The sequence below is a fragment of the Peromyscus californicus genome, unplaced genomic scaffold (assembly GCF_007827085.1).
Source record: "Peromyscus californicus insignis strain IS unplaced genomic scaffold, ASM782708v3 Scaffold_6__1_contigs__length_162567912, whole genome shotgun sequence".
In the NCBI taxonomy this organism is placed as follows: Eukaryota; Metazoa; Chordata; class Mammalia; order Rodentia; family Cricetidae; genus Peromyscus; species Peromyscus californicus.
In genome coordinates this window covers 37,677,439-37,695,122 of record NW_026294584.1, presented here as the reverse complement: position 1 = coordinate 37,695,122, position 17,684 = coordinate 37,677,439, and the positions used below count along the sequence as shown (strand labels likewise).

Sequence of the window (17,684 nt, the reverse complement as noted above, 5' to 3'; positions counted from 1 at the left end):
TGGCATGCCTTATAAGTCATTCTGTATTCTCCCAAGGTTCACAAAGATCCAGCAAGGCAGGCTGTTGCAGTGCAAAGAGGAAACTTTCCGTCTAGTCCCTTGCTTCTGGGAGAAGACTTGGCCTCTACAAGCTAAGCATTTCCTGGTAACACAAATGATAGCAGGTGTTCCCTCCTCCTTCAGGAAGTCCTGTGTGCTCTTACTAATTATGTGGTTTAGCAGGGGCCCTTCCTCCTCTGTCTCTTGCCTCTCACTCCTTACCTTAGGTGTACCAGAGCCTGTCTCTGCAAGCAAAGGTCAGGAAAAGGGAAGGTCTGGTGTTCTGTTCTGAATGTATATGCACAGGAACATAAACGTACACGTGCCTTTAACCCTAAATAAGACACGATTTTGCACACTACTAGAAAGGGTAAAGATAGTGAAGACACCACCACCAGAAACATCAGTTTTCACTGAGTGTCTGGGAGTGAGAGCCACCAGGAGACTAGCATCTGGGTAAAAGCAGTGAGGAGCAGTACACAGCAGCCTAGGCTTTGCAGTCAGTGGTGCCCAACTTCCCATTGACCTCTGCTCCTCCATTTCTCACCTATCAGATGGAGATAGCACCTCTTAATGCCGTGAAATATACATGAAATAACTTAGTTCAGCAAATGACTCTCATCTACTGCCTCGTCATGTGAATCTCAGGCACTGACTAAACTTATAGCCTCTGGAATCTTCTTTGATTCCAGTTATTCTTACTAAGAGAGGGGATGAGCAGAAGAGATAATCCTGAGAATTACTAGAGATCTTTTAATGCAAAACATGGTCGTCTTCATTGGAAAGAATTAAAAGATCTGCCCAGGAAGCAAAACATTGATTAGATGTCTCAGAGTACCTGCAGGCCAGGAGTGGTACCACAAATCGGAGTTAATACAAAAAGGATCAGGAGACTGGAGGGAAGGAGATCTGGAAAGCATGTTTCTCTTCTTGAATTCAGATGCCTCTGGGATGACTGGAAGAGGTGGGATCATAGTTTGAATTGTGAACAAAAAAGTCTATGTCCTCTAGTGTAATTTTATGGATGTTGACATCATTCATATTTGCATTGGGCAAGAAAAGAAAGGAAGGAAGAAAAGGAGAGAGAGACATGGGGAGAAAAGAGAGAAGGGGGAAAGACAGGAAGATGTAGGAATCGGGCAAGGAAAGGGAAGGGAGAAATCAAAGGTTAGGAGGGAGAGCAAGGGGAAGGTGGGGGTAAAAAAAGACAAAGCTAGTCCAGGCGAGGAGAGGGAAGAGGGATTCTATAGTCTAGGGGCATCAAGATCATGGTGGGGAAACCTACAGAGACAGCGGGTGGAACGCACAGACTTTAGACCGACAGCTGTGGAGTCTCCATGGGACTGGACTAAGCCCTCTGCAGATGGAAGATAGTTGTGTAGCTTGGTCTGTTTAAGGGGCCCCTAGCAGTGGGATCAGGATCTATCCCTGGTGCATGAGCTGACTTCTTGGAGCCCATTACCTATGGTGGGACACCTTGCACAGTCTTGATGCAACAGAGAGGGGCTTGGACCTGCCTCAACTGAATATACTAGGTTTTGCTGACTCCCCATGGGAGGCCTCACCTTTTTTGGAGGAGGGGATGAGAGGGTAGGTTGGGGGGAGTGGGAGGAGAGAGGAGGGGTACCTGTAGTTGGTATGTCAGATGAACACAAAATTTCAAAAAAAAAAAAAAAAAAAAAAAAAAAAAGACAAAGCTGAGATTCATCAAGCCAGGGATGTCCAAGGAGAGTGCCAAAGGGAGAGCTGAAGTTCCTCTTCAGCGTCCCAGGCATGATAACTGCATGTTTACCTTCCATCATTTCCTGAGCACTCATTTCTTCCCTAACAAAACTTCCTAACATTCCACCTTAGCCTTTCCAGAACTGTTGATTACTAATGTGATTAGACTGACTTTTGGCCGTCCATTGGACTTATGAAGACACAGGAGAAAAAAGGCATGAACCCTTTTGGTGTGAGACCGTAATGATTTTAATATCCATACATAGCAATATTACATACATAGCCAGCAGCTGTATTAACTCACAAAAAAATATTAGTTTCTCTTTAAAAAAAAAAAAGAAAAAACTTTAATCTAAGGTTATTGGCATTACAAAAATAATAGCACATTTCCTTAAATGATTTGAGCTCAGTCACAGAGACTCCAGAGATGCAAAGAGATCTTCCGAGGCTTCTGCCCATACGAACTTATGACATTAAAAAAAAATGTTTATTTTCATATTTACAGAAGAAACATGCCGATTGTGTCTTAAAATTCCCTTTGGAATTCCATAGTGACACTATCTTTGAAGTCAGGGAATATTTTAAATTAAAGAAGGCATTTTGGAAACAGCTTACAATGCACCTCAGGTCACACCACTAAGCAGTTCCGGGTCCTCTTCTACAGACCATTCTATCTCAGAGCGTCGGGAACTTCCACCTACAAAAACAGAGGATTGCCTTTCAATGAATCAACATGCATGTTAAAGTAAATCCCCAACATCATCACCGCCACCTATAGGGTTTACCTTTAGCAGTATTCCCCGAGGGGAATTTGGATGTAGATTATGCTCACCATGTGGCATCCACATTTATAAATTTGGTGGTGAATCACTTGCAGTATTGTGGTGAAAATTCTGACAAGCGATGAATCTTTTTAGATGCAGGTAATACTTTGTTTTGTTCTTAATTAGGAAAATCAGAATTTTTGTATGTTGGAGTGCCATAAAATGATCCTAGCTGAGACAATAAGTTGGCACGAATGGAAATGTGTTCATTCTCTCACTCAATGTACCCGCTCCTAATGTGTTCATTCTCTCACTCAATGTACCCGCTCCTAATGTGTTCATTCTCTCACTCAATGTACCCGCTCCTAATGCTGGCGCTTGGCATACTTGCTCTCACGCGCACGAATATTTAAAAGATCAGTAAGAATGTGGAGAGGTGGGTTTGATAGCATCCATCATGGAGGCTGATTCACTGAATCAATTCCACCTTACGGTCAGATCTGGTGGGACTTACCCTCCGTAGCTGTCTTATGCTGCTCCCCCGAATAGCTTCCATGAGGTTCTCATGAGCTGATCTCTGTGGGGTAGAGGGTCGGGAGCTGTCTTCCGTTTTCTTCTCTTGCACTGACCTCAGAGAATTCTTTATTTCCTTTAGGATATTGTTCGGCTGTTTCTTAACCTTTTTCCCTTTTTTCTTGCGCTGTCCATTTTGTAGGGCCCGCTGGGCACTTTCCTGTTGTTTAATGACTTCTGCGATGTTTCTGGTGATGAGCTTTTTCTCTGGGAGTGGAGGAGGAGGGGGAGGAGGAGGAGGAGGCAGCATGTGGGGAGGCAGAGGAGGAGGAGGGGGAGGGGGAGGGGCTACAGGAGATGGAGGTCTGCTTCTCCCAGTGTGGACTTTCTTGGAGACTTTGGGAGACGACCAGGGAGATTGCCTGGGAGATGCATACGGAGAAGAACCTGGCGTCCCTCTTTGCCAGACTTTGGTCCTGAGAGTAGCTCCTCCATCGTACCCCTCTTGCTGTTTTTGCTCCTGCATGCGCTTTTGCCTCTGTTTATCCATATTCCTTGTTAAAATACTCGTCATACTCATTCTTGGTCCTGGGAGCTCAAAATGGTAGCCCAGCCTCAGCAGCGTGGTGTTCTCCTTAAGCAGCTTGACAATCTCCATCTCCACCTGGGAGCCCATGATGTGCCTCTGGTTGTGGAAGCGCAGCTCGGTGAGCACCGTGTTGTGCTGCAGGGCTCTCATGATGGCCAGGATCCCCTTGCCTGTGATGAAGTTGGACTCCACGTTGACACTGGTGATGTGCTCATTGACCTTGAGCATTTCTGCAATGGCGATTGCCGCGGCATCATCGGCATGTGTGTTGGCCAGACTGAACGTCTTCACTACCGTGTTCTCCTTGAGAGCATCAGCAAAGCGGGATAGGGTCGGTGTGGTGATGTTCTCGATATTGTTTAGATTGACTTCTGTTGTGTCAGGGTCATTGTTTTTAATCTTTTCCAGGGCATCCTCAATGACAGTGGGATTTCCACAGGGGTGAATGGCAGCGGGCGACTCTGTGTTCCTCTGTGTTCCTCCACTGTTGCCATTGGTTAAATTTATATTTTCTATTTGACTTTTAAATGTCTTTGGCTTAGCGTTATCCGAATTAACGCTACTGTGCTTTACAGTTCCATTAATATGTTTTGTGGCTTCCGTTGTAGTTTCCTCGTCCTCGCTGTCCTCCTCTTCCTCTTCTTCCTCTTCCTCTTGAGACTCCTCTTGTCCCTCCTCCTCCTCCTCTTCTGTACACACCTCCTCAGAGACTTCACTGTTGCTTTCTGTGAAAATTAGTTCTTCCTCACTCTCTTCCTTGTCTTCTTCTGCAACCTGAGGAGTGAGCGTATGGACACCATTAAGGCTTTCACTGGAAGCACACTTATCAGTTGACAAAGGTAACGTAAGTACCACAAAGGTCGGTAGTGAACAGGATTAGCAAGTCTTTGCTTCTGACCTCATCTCTAGTTCAAGTGGCCAAGGTCAACATTTTGTTGCATAACCACTCACAGCTTTTCTGTAAACATTTGTCTTCTACAAAATAGCAGACATTTACTGGATAAAAACATGTGATCATCTTTCTAGTTTGAACATGTAAGTCAGAGCTTCAGCTTTGGAAAAGGCTGGGTAAATTTTTCAACATTTTAGGCCTAGGAAGATGTCTCAACAGATGAAATGTACTCGCAGCATAAGCCCAGTGGAGTTTAAACCCGCAGGACCTTTGACCTGCACGTGTGCCATTATAAATAAAATAATAAAATAAAATAAGAAAACTTTGCTATGTTGGCTTTCATGACTCATTTTGTTCCAGTTTTGCAAATCTATACCTCTGAAATCAGTGCACTGTCCTCTATTTCTTCACACCAAACAAGTACGACAAAAATAAACAATATGGTAATGAATTCCCTGTCCTTAATGCTCAAAATTTCACCAGGCCTGTTGGCACACACCTGTTATCCTGGCTAACTGGGAGGTTGAAGCAAGCAAGTAATGAGTTCAAGGATTGTCTAGGATAGAGAGAGTTCAAAGTCAGCCTAGGCAACTTAGGGAGACTCTGTCTCAAAGAGAGGGCTCTGGGCTGGGAACATAGCCGAGCAACAGAGTGTTTATTCCCCAAATGTTCAGTCCATTGCAGATGTGACCAAGGCAAGTGCCCTCTGTCCTGTTTGTCTCCATGTAGAGAAGCAGACATGGTTTGCTCCTCTAGCATTTGTCTGTTGTGTGATGACAAGCACAAGAATGTGGAAAGGCCACACTCTCATAGAGCTGCTGAGCAGGGCAGATCAAAACCTGCTCTTTGGAGAAACAACAAACAAAGCCCTTGGTGGTAAAACATGACAGCCTGCAGAGGACTAGCCTCCCTAAATCCCAACGAGCAGTGTGCATTAGCAGACAGCAGCAGAAAAGTTCAAAGCAGGTATTTGCCTAGCCTAATGCTTTAAACTTATTTAGCATGCATCAACTGTAAAAGGCTTTCAGGTAAACAAGATTTATTCTAGCTTTGTCACTTCTGTTCACTAGTCCCTCTGCACAGACTCCCAAGAGACTGCTTTCTTCTCTTCGTGTTATCTTTTATTAGCAAAAGCCTTGGAAGTGCTGAAAGTGTCTGTTTTTCCCTTACCCTCGTGAGTCCTCCTTATCTCTTTTGAAGCCCATGGCCCTTGCTTCCCCCCCATAGCCTCTACACTGGAAGCACTTTTTTTTTAAACTTCAAGGGGTGTTGCTGTCTGAGGCATGTGCATGTGGATGGAGCTTTGGAAAACACTGTGTTGGTCTCCAGGTTTGTCTGCCCAGTTGCTGTCACAAAATAGCTTCCAGTTAGCTATACTTGTTTGGAGTGGCAGGCACCAAGTGATGGCCCGGGAAAGGGTCAGCCTCTCCTGGGATGACCTGTCCAGTCTCAATTTACTTGGTGTATTAGGAGAAGAAGGGAGGGTGTGTGTGTGTGTGTGTGTGTGTGTGTGTGTGTGTGTGTGTGTGTGTGTGTGTGTGTGTGTCTGTCTCTCTGTCTGTCTGTCTGTCTGTTTATTTGTCTGTCAAAGGGTTGGAGGGATAGGAGTCATAACTCAATGATATAAAATGCCATGCAAAGAAGTAAGTCGATCAGTTGGACAGAGTTCAGACACTCCCACTCAAGTCCCTTCGTTTTGTGTAAATTCTTGTAGGTGGAGTCCCCATTAGCTGCCTAAGGGTGTGTACTGTACCTGCCTGTTTTCTGGCCTGTCTCAAAATCCAGAGTGTGCTGCCACTTATACGACCATGAAATCTCATCTTTTTTAGTACTTAAAGATCTTTAGTCTCTCTCTACAAAAGCTGTTCCCCTTCAAAACACAGCTGAAGATCATGTAAATTCTCTAGCAATGTGAGCTGTCTTGTAATATCTAATGAGGCCTCTTCTGGGAGGGCTTCTTTAACATGACACTTCTTCCAATAAGCTACGGCTCACACTTTAACTGCTTGTCTGCCATTTTCTCAATAGACTGTTTAAAGTGGGCAGAGACCTCGATCTGTTTTCTCACCCAGCACAGTGCTTTGCATGTTATGGAGGCTCAGTAAACATTTATTTACTGGGTAGATGAGCTAAGTTGACATTGGTTATCAGCGTCTCCTAGGACCATACCTAGACGAAAACACTGATACGGTCAGGTGGGCTAAGGTGACCACGTCTCCTGGCTGTTTGCTCAAGCCTGAGGGCTTTACCAGGATAAAAGAATTTCCTAAAGCAGGCCAGGGCAATCTGAGATTGTTGATCACCCCCAGAAAGGGAGCATATGGGAGAAAAATACCAGCAAAGGGAAAGGGAGAGGTAGGATGGCCCACAGGACAATCCCTCCTCCTTTATGGATCAGTCCTACACTGGAGGGGAGTGGTCAATGGTTTCCTACGTCTGCTGCTTTGGAGTTAGTTCTAGTCCTTTGGGGAATGGGGGTGGAAAGGTGACATAGAGGAAGAGGTGGCAGATGAGGTGGGAGGGACCGAGCAGATGGAATGCAAATGCCGTGAACATGGAGAGTAAATAGAGCAACAAGAAGGAGACAGACAGCCTCTTCTGATATCTTCACAGCACCATCATCATAAGGAAGCAAGAGGCTTGGCTTTCAGCTCTGGTCCTGGTTCTCCCTACAAAGAGCTGGTTGACTTTAGACAAGTCACTAAACCTTTCTGGGTGTCAAGTAATTGTGTGATTCTTTATAGTCCTAAGATTAGCGTGTGGATGGAGTTGTTAGACCACAGCTAGTTAGGCCTACCCTGATAGTTTCCCTCCTGAAGAGGCTTAGAAGTTGTGCCTTTTGAAGGACCAGACCATGTTCCTCTTGCTGGGCAGGCACCTACACGTCTGAAAAACCGCCTTCATGCCCAGAGTCTCTAGTTTCAATTGCAATTTGACTGACAAGCTTTTACCCTCACACAAGTTCCTTCACTTTTCCTGGTCCCAGCTCTCAAGTGACGAAAGGTAAGACGAGATGAGATAATGTGAGAAAAGTCATTGGCCCCTGTGCCTTAGGCCCAGCAACTACTCAAGTGAGGAGCACTGCACTGTGGCATGTCCAGGGTGCCTAGAGCTGATGTAGGACACACTTATGTCAACCTAGATGGACAGAAGAAAGGCTGTCTCTCACCAGGTGCTACACAGACCATTCCTAAACCCTCACAAAGCCAGTGGCCTCACCACCCCCATCCTATCCAGACCCCAGCTCCTCCTCACGGAATCTCTTTAGGCCATCGTCACTGAGACAAGCACCTGCTCCCCTCTCCCCTAAGCTGCTTGGAAGTTTTCCCTGCGGTGGGACTAGATTTATTCCCTCTGTCAGCCGGCTTCTGCTCAGCACCCTTGTGACTACAGAGACAGCTGGCTGGGACTGTGAAGTGGGAGAAAAGTTAACCAGCCCAGAAAGGAATCAAAGTTCGCAAAGAAGACAGCCTCTCTAATTGGTCCGATAAGCCACTGGCAGGACCAGCAAAACCTTTGGCAGCCTGAGGTGGGTGTCAACAACAGCTGACAACAGGCTTTGCCCTTTGGTTCCCTCCGCTGTCATAACATTCTGACATTAAGATGCCTTTGTCCTGTTATTGTTGTGGCTGCCTCTATGTCCTGGCTTCTTAGAGATAGCTGCATTCTCGTTTTGAGGGAAATTCTTCAGCAAGCATAAGAAGATGTCATTCCTTTTCCTCAGACTGTTGACACTCATTTTTCATTCCAAACAAAAACCAAAAACAAATAAGGAAGTTATTAAAGCAAATCCAACTTTTAAATGATGGTCATGGAAGAACTGACTGGCCCAAATCTTGACTGGCCATACATGTTCCCTCCTCATCTCTCCCTCTTGTTCCTCACTACTGCAGCCACAGTGGCCTTGGAAGATCCTGGCTTGGTCCCAGTGGCCCTTCCTACGATGATTGACATGGGCAAAGCTCACACGTATCTTACTGCAAATGTGGTGCACACAGCTATCACCAAGATCGCCACAGTGCCTAGATTAGTACTGTGGAAAGCTGGCCACTCTGAGCCAGCTTATTTTGATTATACGTGATTTCAGCAGAGCACACAGGCTTGTAAATAGTTGTTTGCAGCCTGCTTTCTTCCATGAACTCAGGGTTTCTTTCCTATACTAACACTCTACTGCTATAATGATTTTCCCAGAGGTTAGTTGTTTGAACTTCCTTTCAATGACTCATTGGGAAATTCAAAATGATTCTTCCCTGGGCAGCATACATGGGCTTCCCAGACCCAAGTTCTCCATCATAAGCATGCTTCCTAGTCTCAGAATCCCTATCAAGTAGGAAGATTCTCAGAGATGCATCTGTCCATGCAGGCTTAACCTGCATCCTTAGCTGGGTTTGTCATTTAGAACTCTACACTAAAGCATGTGTTTCCTTTGGGGGAAACTCTAGAACTTGTTGAACTCTCAATAGGGTTGGGGAAATCTTGATTCACAAAAGAAAGACAAATTGAACTCTCTCAATGGACAAATAGAAAAAGAATCCTGAAGGAATGATTGTCTGTGAAACTCTGACAACTTAAGGACAAAATTGGAGGAGGAACGAGGACTCTTGATGCTCATTCTCATGTTTTTCTCACAGCCTTGAACTTGGGCACTGCAAATATAAAACTACTTTTACTGCTGCCATTATTGCTGTCAAGTACCAGGAAATAAATGTACTTAACTGAAAGAAAATTGTGCCAGAAACATGCTACGCAACATCAGTGCCTTAGAGTATTTGACAACTCATTCAAACCAATACTCTGGTTGTGAAGCGTTTTCCTCTCCAGGTTCCTGTTTTTAATCAGAAACCACTCTCATCAAGACCATTTTGGCCTGAAAAATATTTCAGTACTGAATACAATTGGGCTGTAAGAAAGTTTAAGTGATGAAGACTGAGAAACTACAGAAACCAGAGGTGTCTGACTTCGGAGTGGGGGTGGGAATAAGGATGATGGGCATAGCCAGGGCACAGTCTTCAGAGCCTACCTTTCCACATTCCCCAAGCCGTTCCTTCTCCAAAAGTTTTTGGGACTCCTTTTCCCAATAAGCCATGAGCGCTTCTCTGCTGAAGTTCCCTGTGGGGGTTTTCTCCGTCAGACTCTTTTGCCTCATCCCCACAGGAAGGTTCCGGTCAGGCTCAATGTCCTCCAACTCCCTCTCGAGCTCCTTAAGCTCCTCAGCCGAGAGGGAGGCCAGAAGTTCATCCTCATCGATGGATTCATATTTGCTAAGTCCCCTTCTGTAGCCAAATGTAGACATGGTCCCAGCCTTGTCAGACCCCCCAAGAGCTTGAAGAACCAGGCATTCAAGGCAAGCAGAGGCTGACAGGGAGGCAAGGGTCAGGCTGCTGGGCAGCTGGCGTGAGGAGTGGCCTCGGGAGCCTTTTAAGAGTGGTGATGCAGGGCTGTGACAATGTGGAGAGGCTGAAAGCATGGGCTGTTTTAAGCATCAGACGTCAGCTAGACATTTGAACACAAAGAATGTCACATCAGTGGTGGATGGAGGTCTCAGAACCAGCAGGGATTATTCGCACAGTGGCCAGAGCCATATTTAGCCGAGCCTGAGAGCTGGTGAGGACAGGAGGAGTGTTTCAGATAAGAGGTGACATGGTTCTCCTTACTCTGTGCTCAAACAAACGGAGGGTAAAGTTCGTTTTGCAAAGGTCTTGCCACAGACACCGCGGTGATGAACAGACTCTTTCATTATGAACTGAGGGTGGAGAAATAACTCCACAATGTCCTGTGGGTAGTTTGGTTCTTCTAGAAACATATCCTGGGTGATGTGATGGGGACAGAAGCTATGATAATACAGAATTTTATAATTTATCGTGCTTTGCAGTATACAAAGCCCTGCCATACAATTCCCTAGTTGTGTGTGCTTTAGACTAACAGTTTGACCCTCATGTACAGATTTTGGCAATTTGAGACTGAGAGATTAAGTGAAACTCTTGAAGGCTGACAGCTGGAAGGGCAGAAAGTGTCTTCTCCGCATCACCAAATGGCTGCCTTCTCCTTCCCATGTGTGAGTAGAAACTGGATTATTCTAATTTATTAAAGATTGATACTGTGACAGCCCAAAGCTAAACACTCTGTCTATTTTTTATCATTTAATCCCACAATAGTATGAAGAATATTATTATTGCCCATATCTGACAAGCAAAGACCCCTGAGAGGTTGAGTAACTAGCTTAGGAAAACAAAGCTAAGAAGTAGAAAGGTCTAGAATTTCAACCCAGTTGGTATCTGGGCTGAAAGTCAGAAAGACAATTTTTAACTATACATATGCATTCATTCTTATGAAGATGTTATATTATCTATGGAGTTCGTAGAATTTCATACTAATTTTAGAATACAGATGTATAAAACTACAGTAAAATGTGTGTGTAGAAATACAGATATACCAACACTTGCACAACATAAAATACTTATGCCTTCAACTGAACTGCTGGTGAATATTTGGATTATTTCTAGGCTTGGGCTGTGAATAATGCTGCCAATAACACTTACCTGAAAGTCTTTGAGTACTCATATGGTTTTTATTTCTCTGTAAGAGAAACACTAGGTTGTAGGGTAAACTCACTTTGAGTGAAGTTACAAAACCATTTTCTAAGGTGGCTCATCCATGAATTCCCAGCAGTGGGGAGAGTTCCAGTTTCCTTACATCACCTGCTACTGTTTGTTTTCCTGGTCACAGCCATTTTAGTGAGGACAAAATGGTGGCTTTTAGCTTCCTAGTTACTAAAGATGTTGAATGTAGTTTCATGTGCTCATTGGCCCTTGGTAAAATACTCAAGTTTTGTGCTTATTTCTAAATTCAGTTGTCTTTTTACTCAGTTGTGAGTTGTTTATATATTTGAGAAACAAATATTTAATGTGACAAAAGATTTGTATATATTTCCTCTCATTCTTTGCTTTGCCTTTTAGTGTTTTTAGAAGAGTAATTTTTTATGCAGTTCTCCTTATCATTTTTTATTCAGTTAGCTGTTTCTTGGTGTTTATAGTTACAACATCATTTCCTAATCCCAGGGTGCAAAGATTTACTCCTGTGTTTTGCTCAAAAGTTCAGATTTGGTTTAGGCTTATGACACATTTTGATTAAAATTTTTATGTACGTAGAAAATAAGATATACATTATAGATATTGATCGATAGATATAGATATCTACTCATCTTAACACTATTGGTCCAGAAGAATTTCTTCTCTGGTAAATTGTTTGACACCTCTGTGGATTTACTGAGCATCGATGTAAGGAAATCTCCTGGGTGGTTCTGGTCTGTTGATATGTGTGTCTCCTCTACCAAAGCTCCATCAGCTCACTTTCTGTAGCTTTGTGATGCAGTTGAAGTCAGTGAGTGTGAGTTCTCTAACTCCATTCTTTTGCATGAATGATTAAATTCAGTTAAATATGTTTTATTTTAACTCATAGTGTTCTGCCTTCAGAATCAAAGGACATATTCCGGAAATGATATTCAGAGAGAGAATAATGAAACTATAAATGATTAACTAACTTTTTAAAAATACTTTTGTATTTTGAAGATAGGGAATATTTGTTCCTATTTCTGAGGTTCAATGTAGTTGTGATTCATTAACACTCTGAGTGATGGTCAAGTCAAATAATTAACAGCATTGGGGTTTGTTTCATATTTTGAACCAGTAGCATATGTTTTTGTGGAACACATGGTGCTTTTTTTTTTAAATTAAAAGATGGATTTGAGTTTTGACAGTGCCATCGTTATGATAGATATTTAAATCTGGTAAATGAAATGAATTATCCAGCTCAACAATGACATTTTGCGTAAAAATAATCACAAGTATGCTGGAAAAAAAACAACTGCTTTTTTTTGGTTTTTTGAGTTTCTCTGTGTAGTTTTGGTGTCTGTCCTATCATATCTATATCATATCCCCTTTTCTTCTTTAAAAAGAGATTGTATTTATAGTCAGCCTGTTAAAATATTGGTTTTTCTCTGTCACACACCAGAAGGCTCTTATGATTTGGGACATAAGAATCTCTTACCCTTTTTTTTTTTTTTTTTTTTTTTAGCAATATGCCTGGGTTTAGAGAGGGAGTGAGCCAATTTCATCTCCAAAGCCAGCTTGGTATATTTGGGAATTTGGGCATAACTTTTCTTACTACTTCCTGTTGGAAGGGGGCGCTGTAGCTTATGGGGACACAAAGAAAATTTTAGGATTATGGAGTAGTTTGTGAAGGTGTATCGTCTGAGCCAGTTGCCTTGAAATGGTTGTGGATGTTGGATCATCTGGGCCTTGGTGTTATTGGAGACCTTTCGGGGGTCTTGGCTCGTCAAACCTGATGTATCTTAATCTGGAACAAATCCATAGCCTCTTGCTTTCTGTGGAAATAAAAGTAGAGCCTTTTTTCCAAAGCAACATATCCTTACATCCAAATTTTGAAGACAAGGTACCTTTAAAATATACATTTTGGCATAACTCAGCAGCTTTTACAGTCTAATGTTTTTCTTCAGTTATGAATATCAAAGAGAATCAAATATCCAGATTCTCTGTGTAGCCACCTTTACGAGGCTTATTTTTTATATTGCCTCAAACCTATTGCTTTAAACTGCAGCATTCTAAGACTGAAACGGCGCTGTGGCTGCTGGCTCTGCCCATTTTAGTTTTCCAACATGGTGGTGGTATGTTTTCCGACAGCTCTGGGAGCCATCAACTCTCAGAAATAGTGGATCTATGCTTCTATCAAAGCAGTGTGTAGACCAGAAACCTCTTTTTTTTTTTAAACTAGTAAAAACTATATCCAACACATAGCATAGTGAGCAGCTTGGAGACACCTCTGTGTAACATAGCCTAGGTCAAGCTTGCACTCACGCCACGAACCCTTCATAGCTCAAACCCACATATTGCGGCATCTAGTCGCCCATATGAGATATGAAGCAGGAACCTGGTTTGGGCTCCATTTAGAATTGGTTATTAAATATTCTCAGGTTTAAGGGGGAAACTCGAGCTGTTGGGCGCCATTTGTAGCTGGAAAGTTTTCTCTCCGGGTCCCGCCAAGCCCCAGCAGTCTGACAGCCCACTTAGAAAATACACATACAGACGCTTATATTATTTAAACTGCTTAGCCATTAGCTCAGGCCTATCATTGTCTAGTTCTTACTCTTATATTCAGCCCATTTCTATTAATCTATACTTTGCCACATGGCTTATGGGTACCTTACATCTTCCTTGTCTTGGCAGTGGCTCCAGTTAGTCTCTCCCTCTGCCTTCCTGTTCTCTCAATTCTCCTCTCTGTTAGTCCCACCTGTCTGGCTACTGGCCAATCAGTGTTTTATTTATACAGAGCGATATCCACAGCAGTAGCCCAGGCTGGCCTTGAACTCTCACAGAGATCTGCCTGGTCTTTCCTCCTAAGTGCTAGGATTAAAGGCATTGCAACACCACTGTCCAGCAAAACAACTGCTTTTAAGACATTAAAATGTGTATAGATTGTAGCACAAACTCGTTATTAATGACACATTAGACACATGGCACATTGGCCAGAATATTTGGGAGTAAATAATTATGTAAAATTAGGACAACTGTATTTTACTCTTTTCCTTTGAGTTTTTGATATATTTAATTCACTTTTGTCTTGAAATTTACTGAATATACATCATATGTTAGACTTCAATTGATTTACTTGGATTAGAGCAGTGAATGAAACCCACCGAGTCCTGTTCTTTATAGAGAACAATATAAACATATAAACAACAGAATACAACTAACAGAAGAGCTACAAAGAATATTAGACTGGTGTAACTGGAAGTTTTCCTGTGTCCCGCCTGTCCCGCAGCTGCTCGAACAAGTTAACACACAGAGGCTTATATTACAAGCTGTATGGCCTAATGGCTCAGGCTTCTTGCTAGCTAGCTCTTTTATCTTAAATTAACCCATTTCTATTAATCGATGTATTGCCACATGTTCCGTGGCTTTACCTGTGTCCTATTATATGCTGTTCCTTGGGCGGCTGGCTCACATCTCTTCCCTTCTGCCTTTCTTCTTCCTGTCTGTCTGCTTGCATTTCCTACCTGCCTCTAAGCTGCCTTGCCCTAGACTAACACAGCTTTATTTATCAACCAATCCGAGCAACACATGTTCACAGCATACAGAAAGACATCCCACAGCAGACTGGAGGGGAAGCAAGGCTTGCAGAGGGCAATATTTCATTCCAGAAGATTTCTATAATGAGATGGCATTTGGACACATCCAGAAAAGGGCTCTATGCATGCGTATTATAACACACATGATGTGTGACCATGAAATAATTGCACAGATATTCTTTAGAATAATAGACTCGGATTTCAAAGGACCTTTGAAATATTCAGTCCTCTGTCATTTCTATCCGTATTGTGTTTAGCATCATCAATAAAAATATTCCTTGACAAATGGCTCAGCTCTATGGAAAACTCCTCTTTATGTTGGACTGAAAATGGTTAGAAAACCACTCTGTTTACTTTTAGTTTCCTCATTGAATGACCCAGAATAAATATAGCCTTGCATGAGTTTCTTTTGTCAAGTCTTGAGTGTCCCATAAATGACTCTGAAAGTGACTCCAAAGGGTCAGCATTAAAATGTCTTACCATGTGGCACCATCACTGAAAAACACTTGCCTCTTGATAATACCTGCCTCTTAAGAACAATGGCCTCCACATGGATGATCCTGTGAAGGAGAAGTGAAGGAGATTTACATGAGTGGACTGGGGGGCAGTGGCAGAGGGCGAGGAGTGGGGGATGAGAACATAGGGAAATGGGAGGGTCAAGCTGGAACAGAGACAAGGAGGCTCTCAGGAATCCACAAGGTTGACCCCACCTTGGTCTGCTGGCAGTGGTCCAGAGGGTGCCTGGACTGGTCTACTCTGGTGAACAGCCTAGCAAATAACCTAACTGTCATCATAGAGTCTTTGTCCAGTGACAGATGGAGGCAGATACAGAGATCCACGGCCAGGCACCAGGCTGAGCTTCAGGAATCCAATTGATGAGAGAGAGGAGAGATACTGCAGGCGAGGGACGTCGAGATCATGATGGGAGGACATGCAGAGATGATTGGCCACACTAGTGGAAGCCCATGAACTGTGGACTGGTGGCTGTGGAGCCCCCATGGGACTGGACTAGGCCCTCTGGATACAGAAGATGGTTGTTTAGCTCGAACTGTTTGGGGGGGCGAGGGAGGGAGATCGGGATCTGTCCCTGGTCTATGGGCAGGCTTCTGGAATCTGGTGCCTGTGGTGTGACACCTTGCACAGCCTTGGTGCAGTGGGAAGGGGCTTGGACCTGCCTAGGCTCAGTGTGCTGTGCTTTGCTGACTCCCCATGGGAGACCTCAATTTTGGGGATGTGGGGATGTGGGATGGCTTGGGAAAGAGGGCTGCGGGGTGGGAGGAGGGAGGAGGGGGGTCTGTGGATAGCATGTGGAGTGAGTAGAAAATTTCTTAATAAAGAAAAATGAAAAAAAAAAAGAAATACAACAGAGTGATTACAAAAAAAAAAAAACAATGGCCTCTTAAAACATCTTAGCACAGTTACCGTCAGTCAGTCTGATTGTAGCAATCATAACTCACACCCAACCAGACTTCATGATATCTACTAGGAAGCATTTTCTACCAACTTTAAGTCCATTTGTTAAAATTCTGCCATGTGACTGAACACTGCCATCCATCCTTCACTTTGACTGATTTATAATGGATAGTATAAATTTTCTTCGAACTTTTTTCTTTTTTTTTCTTTTTTCTTTTTTACATCAAGAAAAAAAATCCAGCCCAGCAGTGGTGGCTCAAGCTTTTAATCCCAGCACTCAGGAGGCAGAGGCAGGTAGATCTCTGTGAGTTCAAGGCCAGACTGGTCTACAAAGTGAGTTCCAAGACAACCAGAGCTACACAGAGAAGCCCTGTCTTGAAAAACAAACAAACAAGAAAAAAGAAAAAATCCAGTTGAACAGGTGTTCTGAGAGTCAGCATTTTATATTTTGGAATTTTCACTTGGTGTATTTAGAAACAATGTATTCATTGTATTTAGAAACAATGATAGTATAAGACGACAAAACCTTTTCAAGATTAGTATGTCTTATTTAAAAAAATCACTGCCTTGGTGAGAATTTTTTTTTGTTCTTGATTTACTGATTCACTAAGATATATAATGTCTCATGATACTGTCAATTCCTCATTAAGGGAAAACTGAGTTTTCTCTTTCAACCTGTTGGGGTTTTTTCCCTTCTAGTTTCTCTCTGGTAATGTTCCCTGCCGCTTGTCTACATGGTCACTCTCTGCTTGCTGTGAGATACAACTGTGCTGCGAGCTAGGGCTGCGGACAGGAAAATAGAAACCAGTTCAGTTTCTGCCCTCAAGGAGTTGAGACTCCAGGGAGTGAGAGAGTAGACAGCTGGCAATAGCAGTGCCCAGCAGCCCAGCCAGGCGCCGGGGGAGGAGCCAGAGCCCTGCACAGAGCAAGATGTGGGCCAAGTCAGAGAAGGCAGGGTGGTGGGAAAAGGTTCCAGGCAGAGAGCAGCCTCCGAGTAAGTGCGCAGGAGAAAGAGAACAAGAGTGGACACTGTTTGACAGAGGAGGGGAGGGAGGAGGCAGAGGTGGAGACCAGGCAGAAACTTCCCTGATTCAAGGAACTGCTAGGAAGGTGGCCACCCACCACATTCTCTACTAACTATCGGCACTGTGCCCTACTGGTGCTGAGGGCTCACACATGTTGACTGTTTGATGTGAAGGGCTCTGTAGGTCAAGCTAGGGAGGTCTTTATTATCAACTAGCACTGTGTGCTTATCTCTACCATTACCAGATATAGCTGCCATGTGTCATGTTGCCTGAAAGTCTGTTGTATAGGCAAGTGCCATGATACCCATAGGGACTCCAGGAGATGGGGAGAAGAGGTCATCAGGACCACCAGAAGTCAGTAGTACCAGTCTTTTCAGAAGGCTGATATTCCACTTATTGTTTTGTTTCTTTACTTTTTGAGTTTTATATGAATATATTACACACATGGTGGAGTTTATTGTGGCATTTTCTTTTTTTAGTATGGTTGTGAGCCTCCATGTGCTGGGAACTGAATCTGGGTCCTTCACAGGAGCCGTTAGTGCTCTTAACCACTGAGCCAGCTTTCTAGCGCCCACGTTTTCAT

General features: G+C 43.5%; 1 protein-coding gene across 1 annotated transcript; it reads right to left on the bottom strand.

The window, feature by feature from the left end:
• Positions 1–2,431: 2,431 nt before the first annotated feature.
• Positions 2,432–9,812, bottom strand: Lmod2 (leiomodin 2). Its single transcript, XM_052721848.1, has 3 exons — positions 9,536–9,812; positions 3,040–4,394; positions 2,432–2,458 (listed from the first exon to the last, which is right to left on the bottom strand). The coding sequence occupies exons 1-3, from the start codon at positions 9,810–9,812 to the stop codon at positions 2,432–2,434; spliced, it is 1,659 nt and encodes a 552-aa protein (XP_052577808.1).
• Between the last annotated feature and the right edge of the window lie 7,872 nt (positions 9,813–17,684).

Coding starts and splice junctions, on each gene's coding strand:
- Lmod2 (XM_052721848.1), bottom strand. CDS start 9,812: ATGTCTACATTTGGCTACAGAAGGGGACTTAGCAAATATGAATCCATC. Junction 4,395..9,535: donor TGGGGAATGTGGAAAGGTAG/GCTCTGAAGACT, acceptor CTCAGGTTGCAG/AAGAAGACAAGGAAGAGAGT. Junction 2,459..3,039: donor GCATAAGACAGCTACGGAGG/GTAAGTCCCACC, acceptor CTGTTTTTGTAG/GTGGAAGTTCCCGACGCTCT.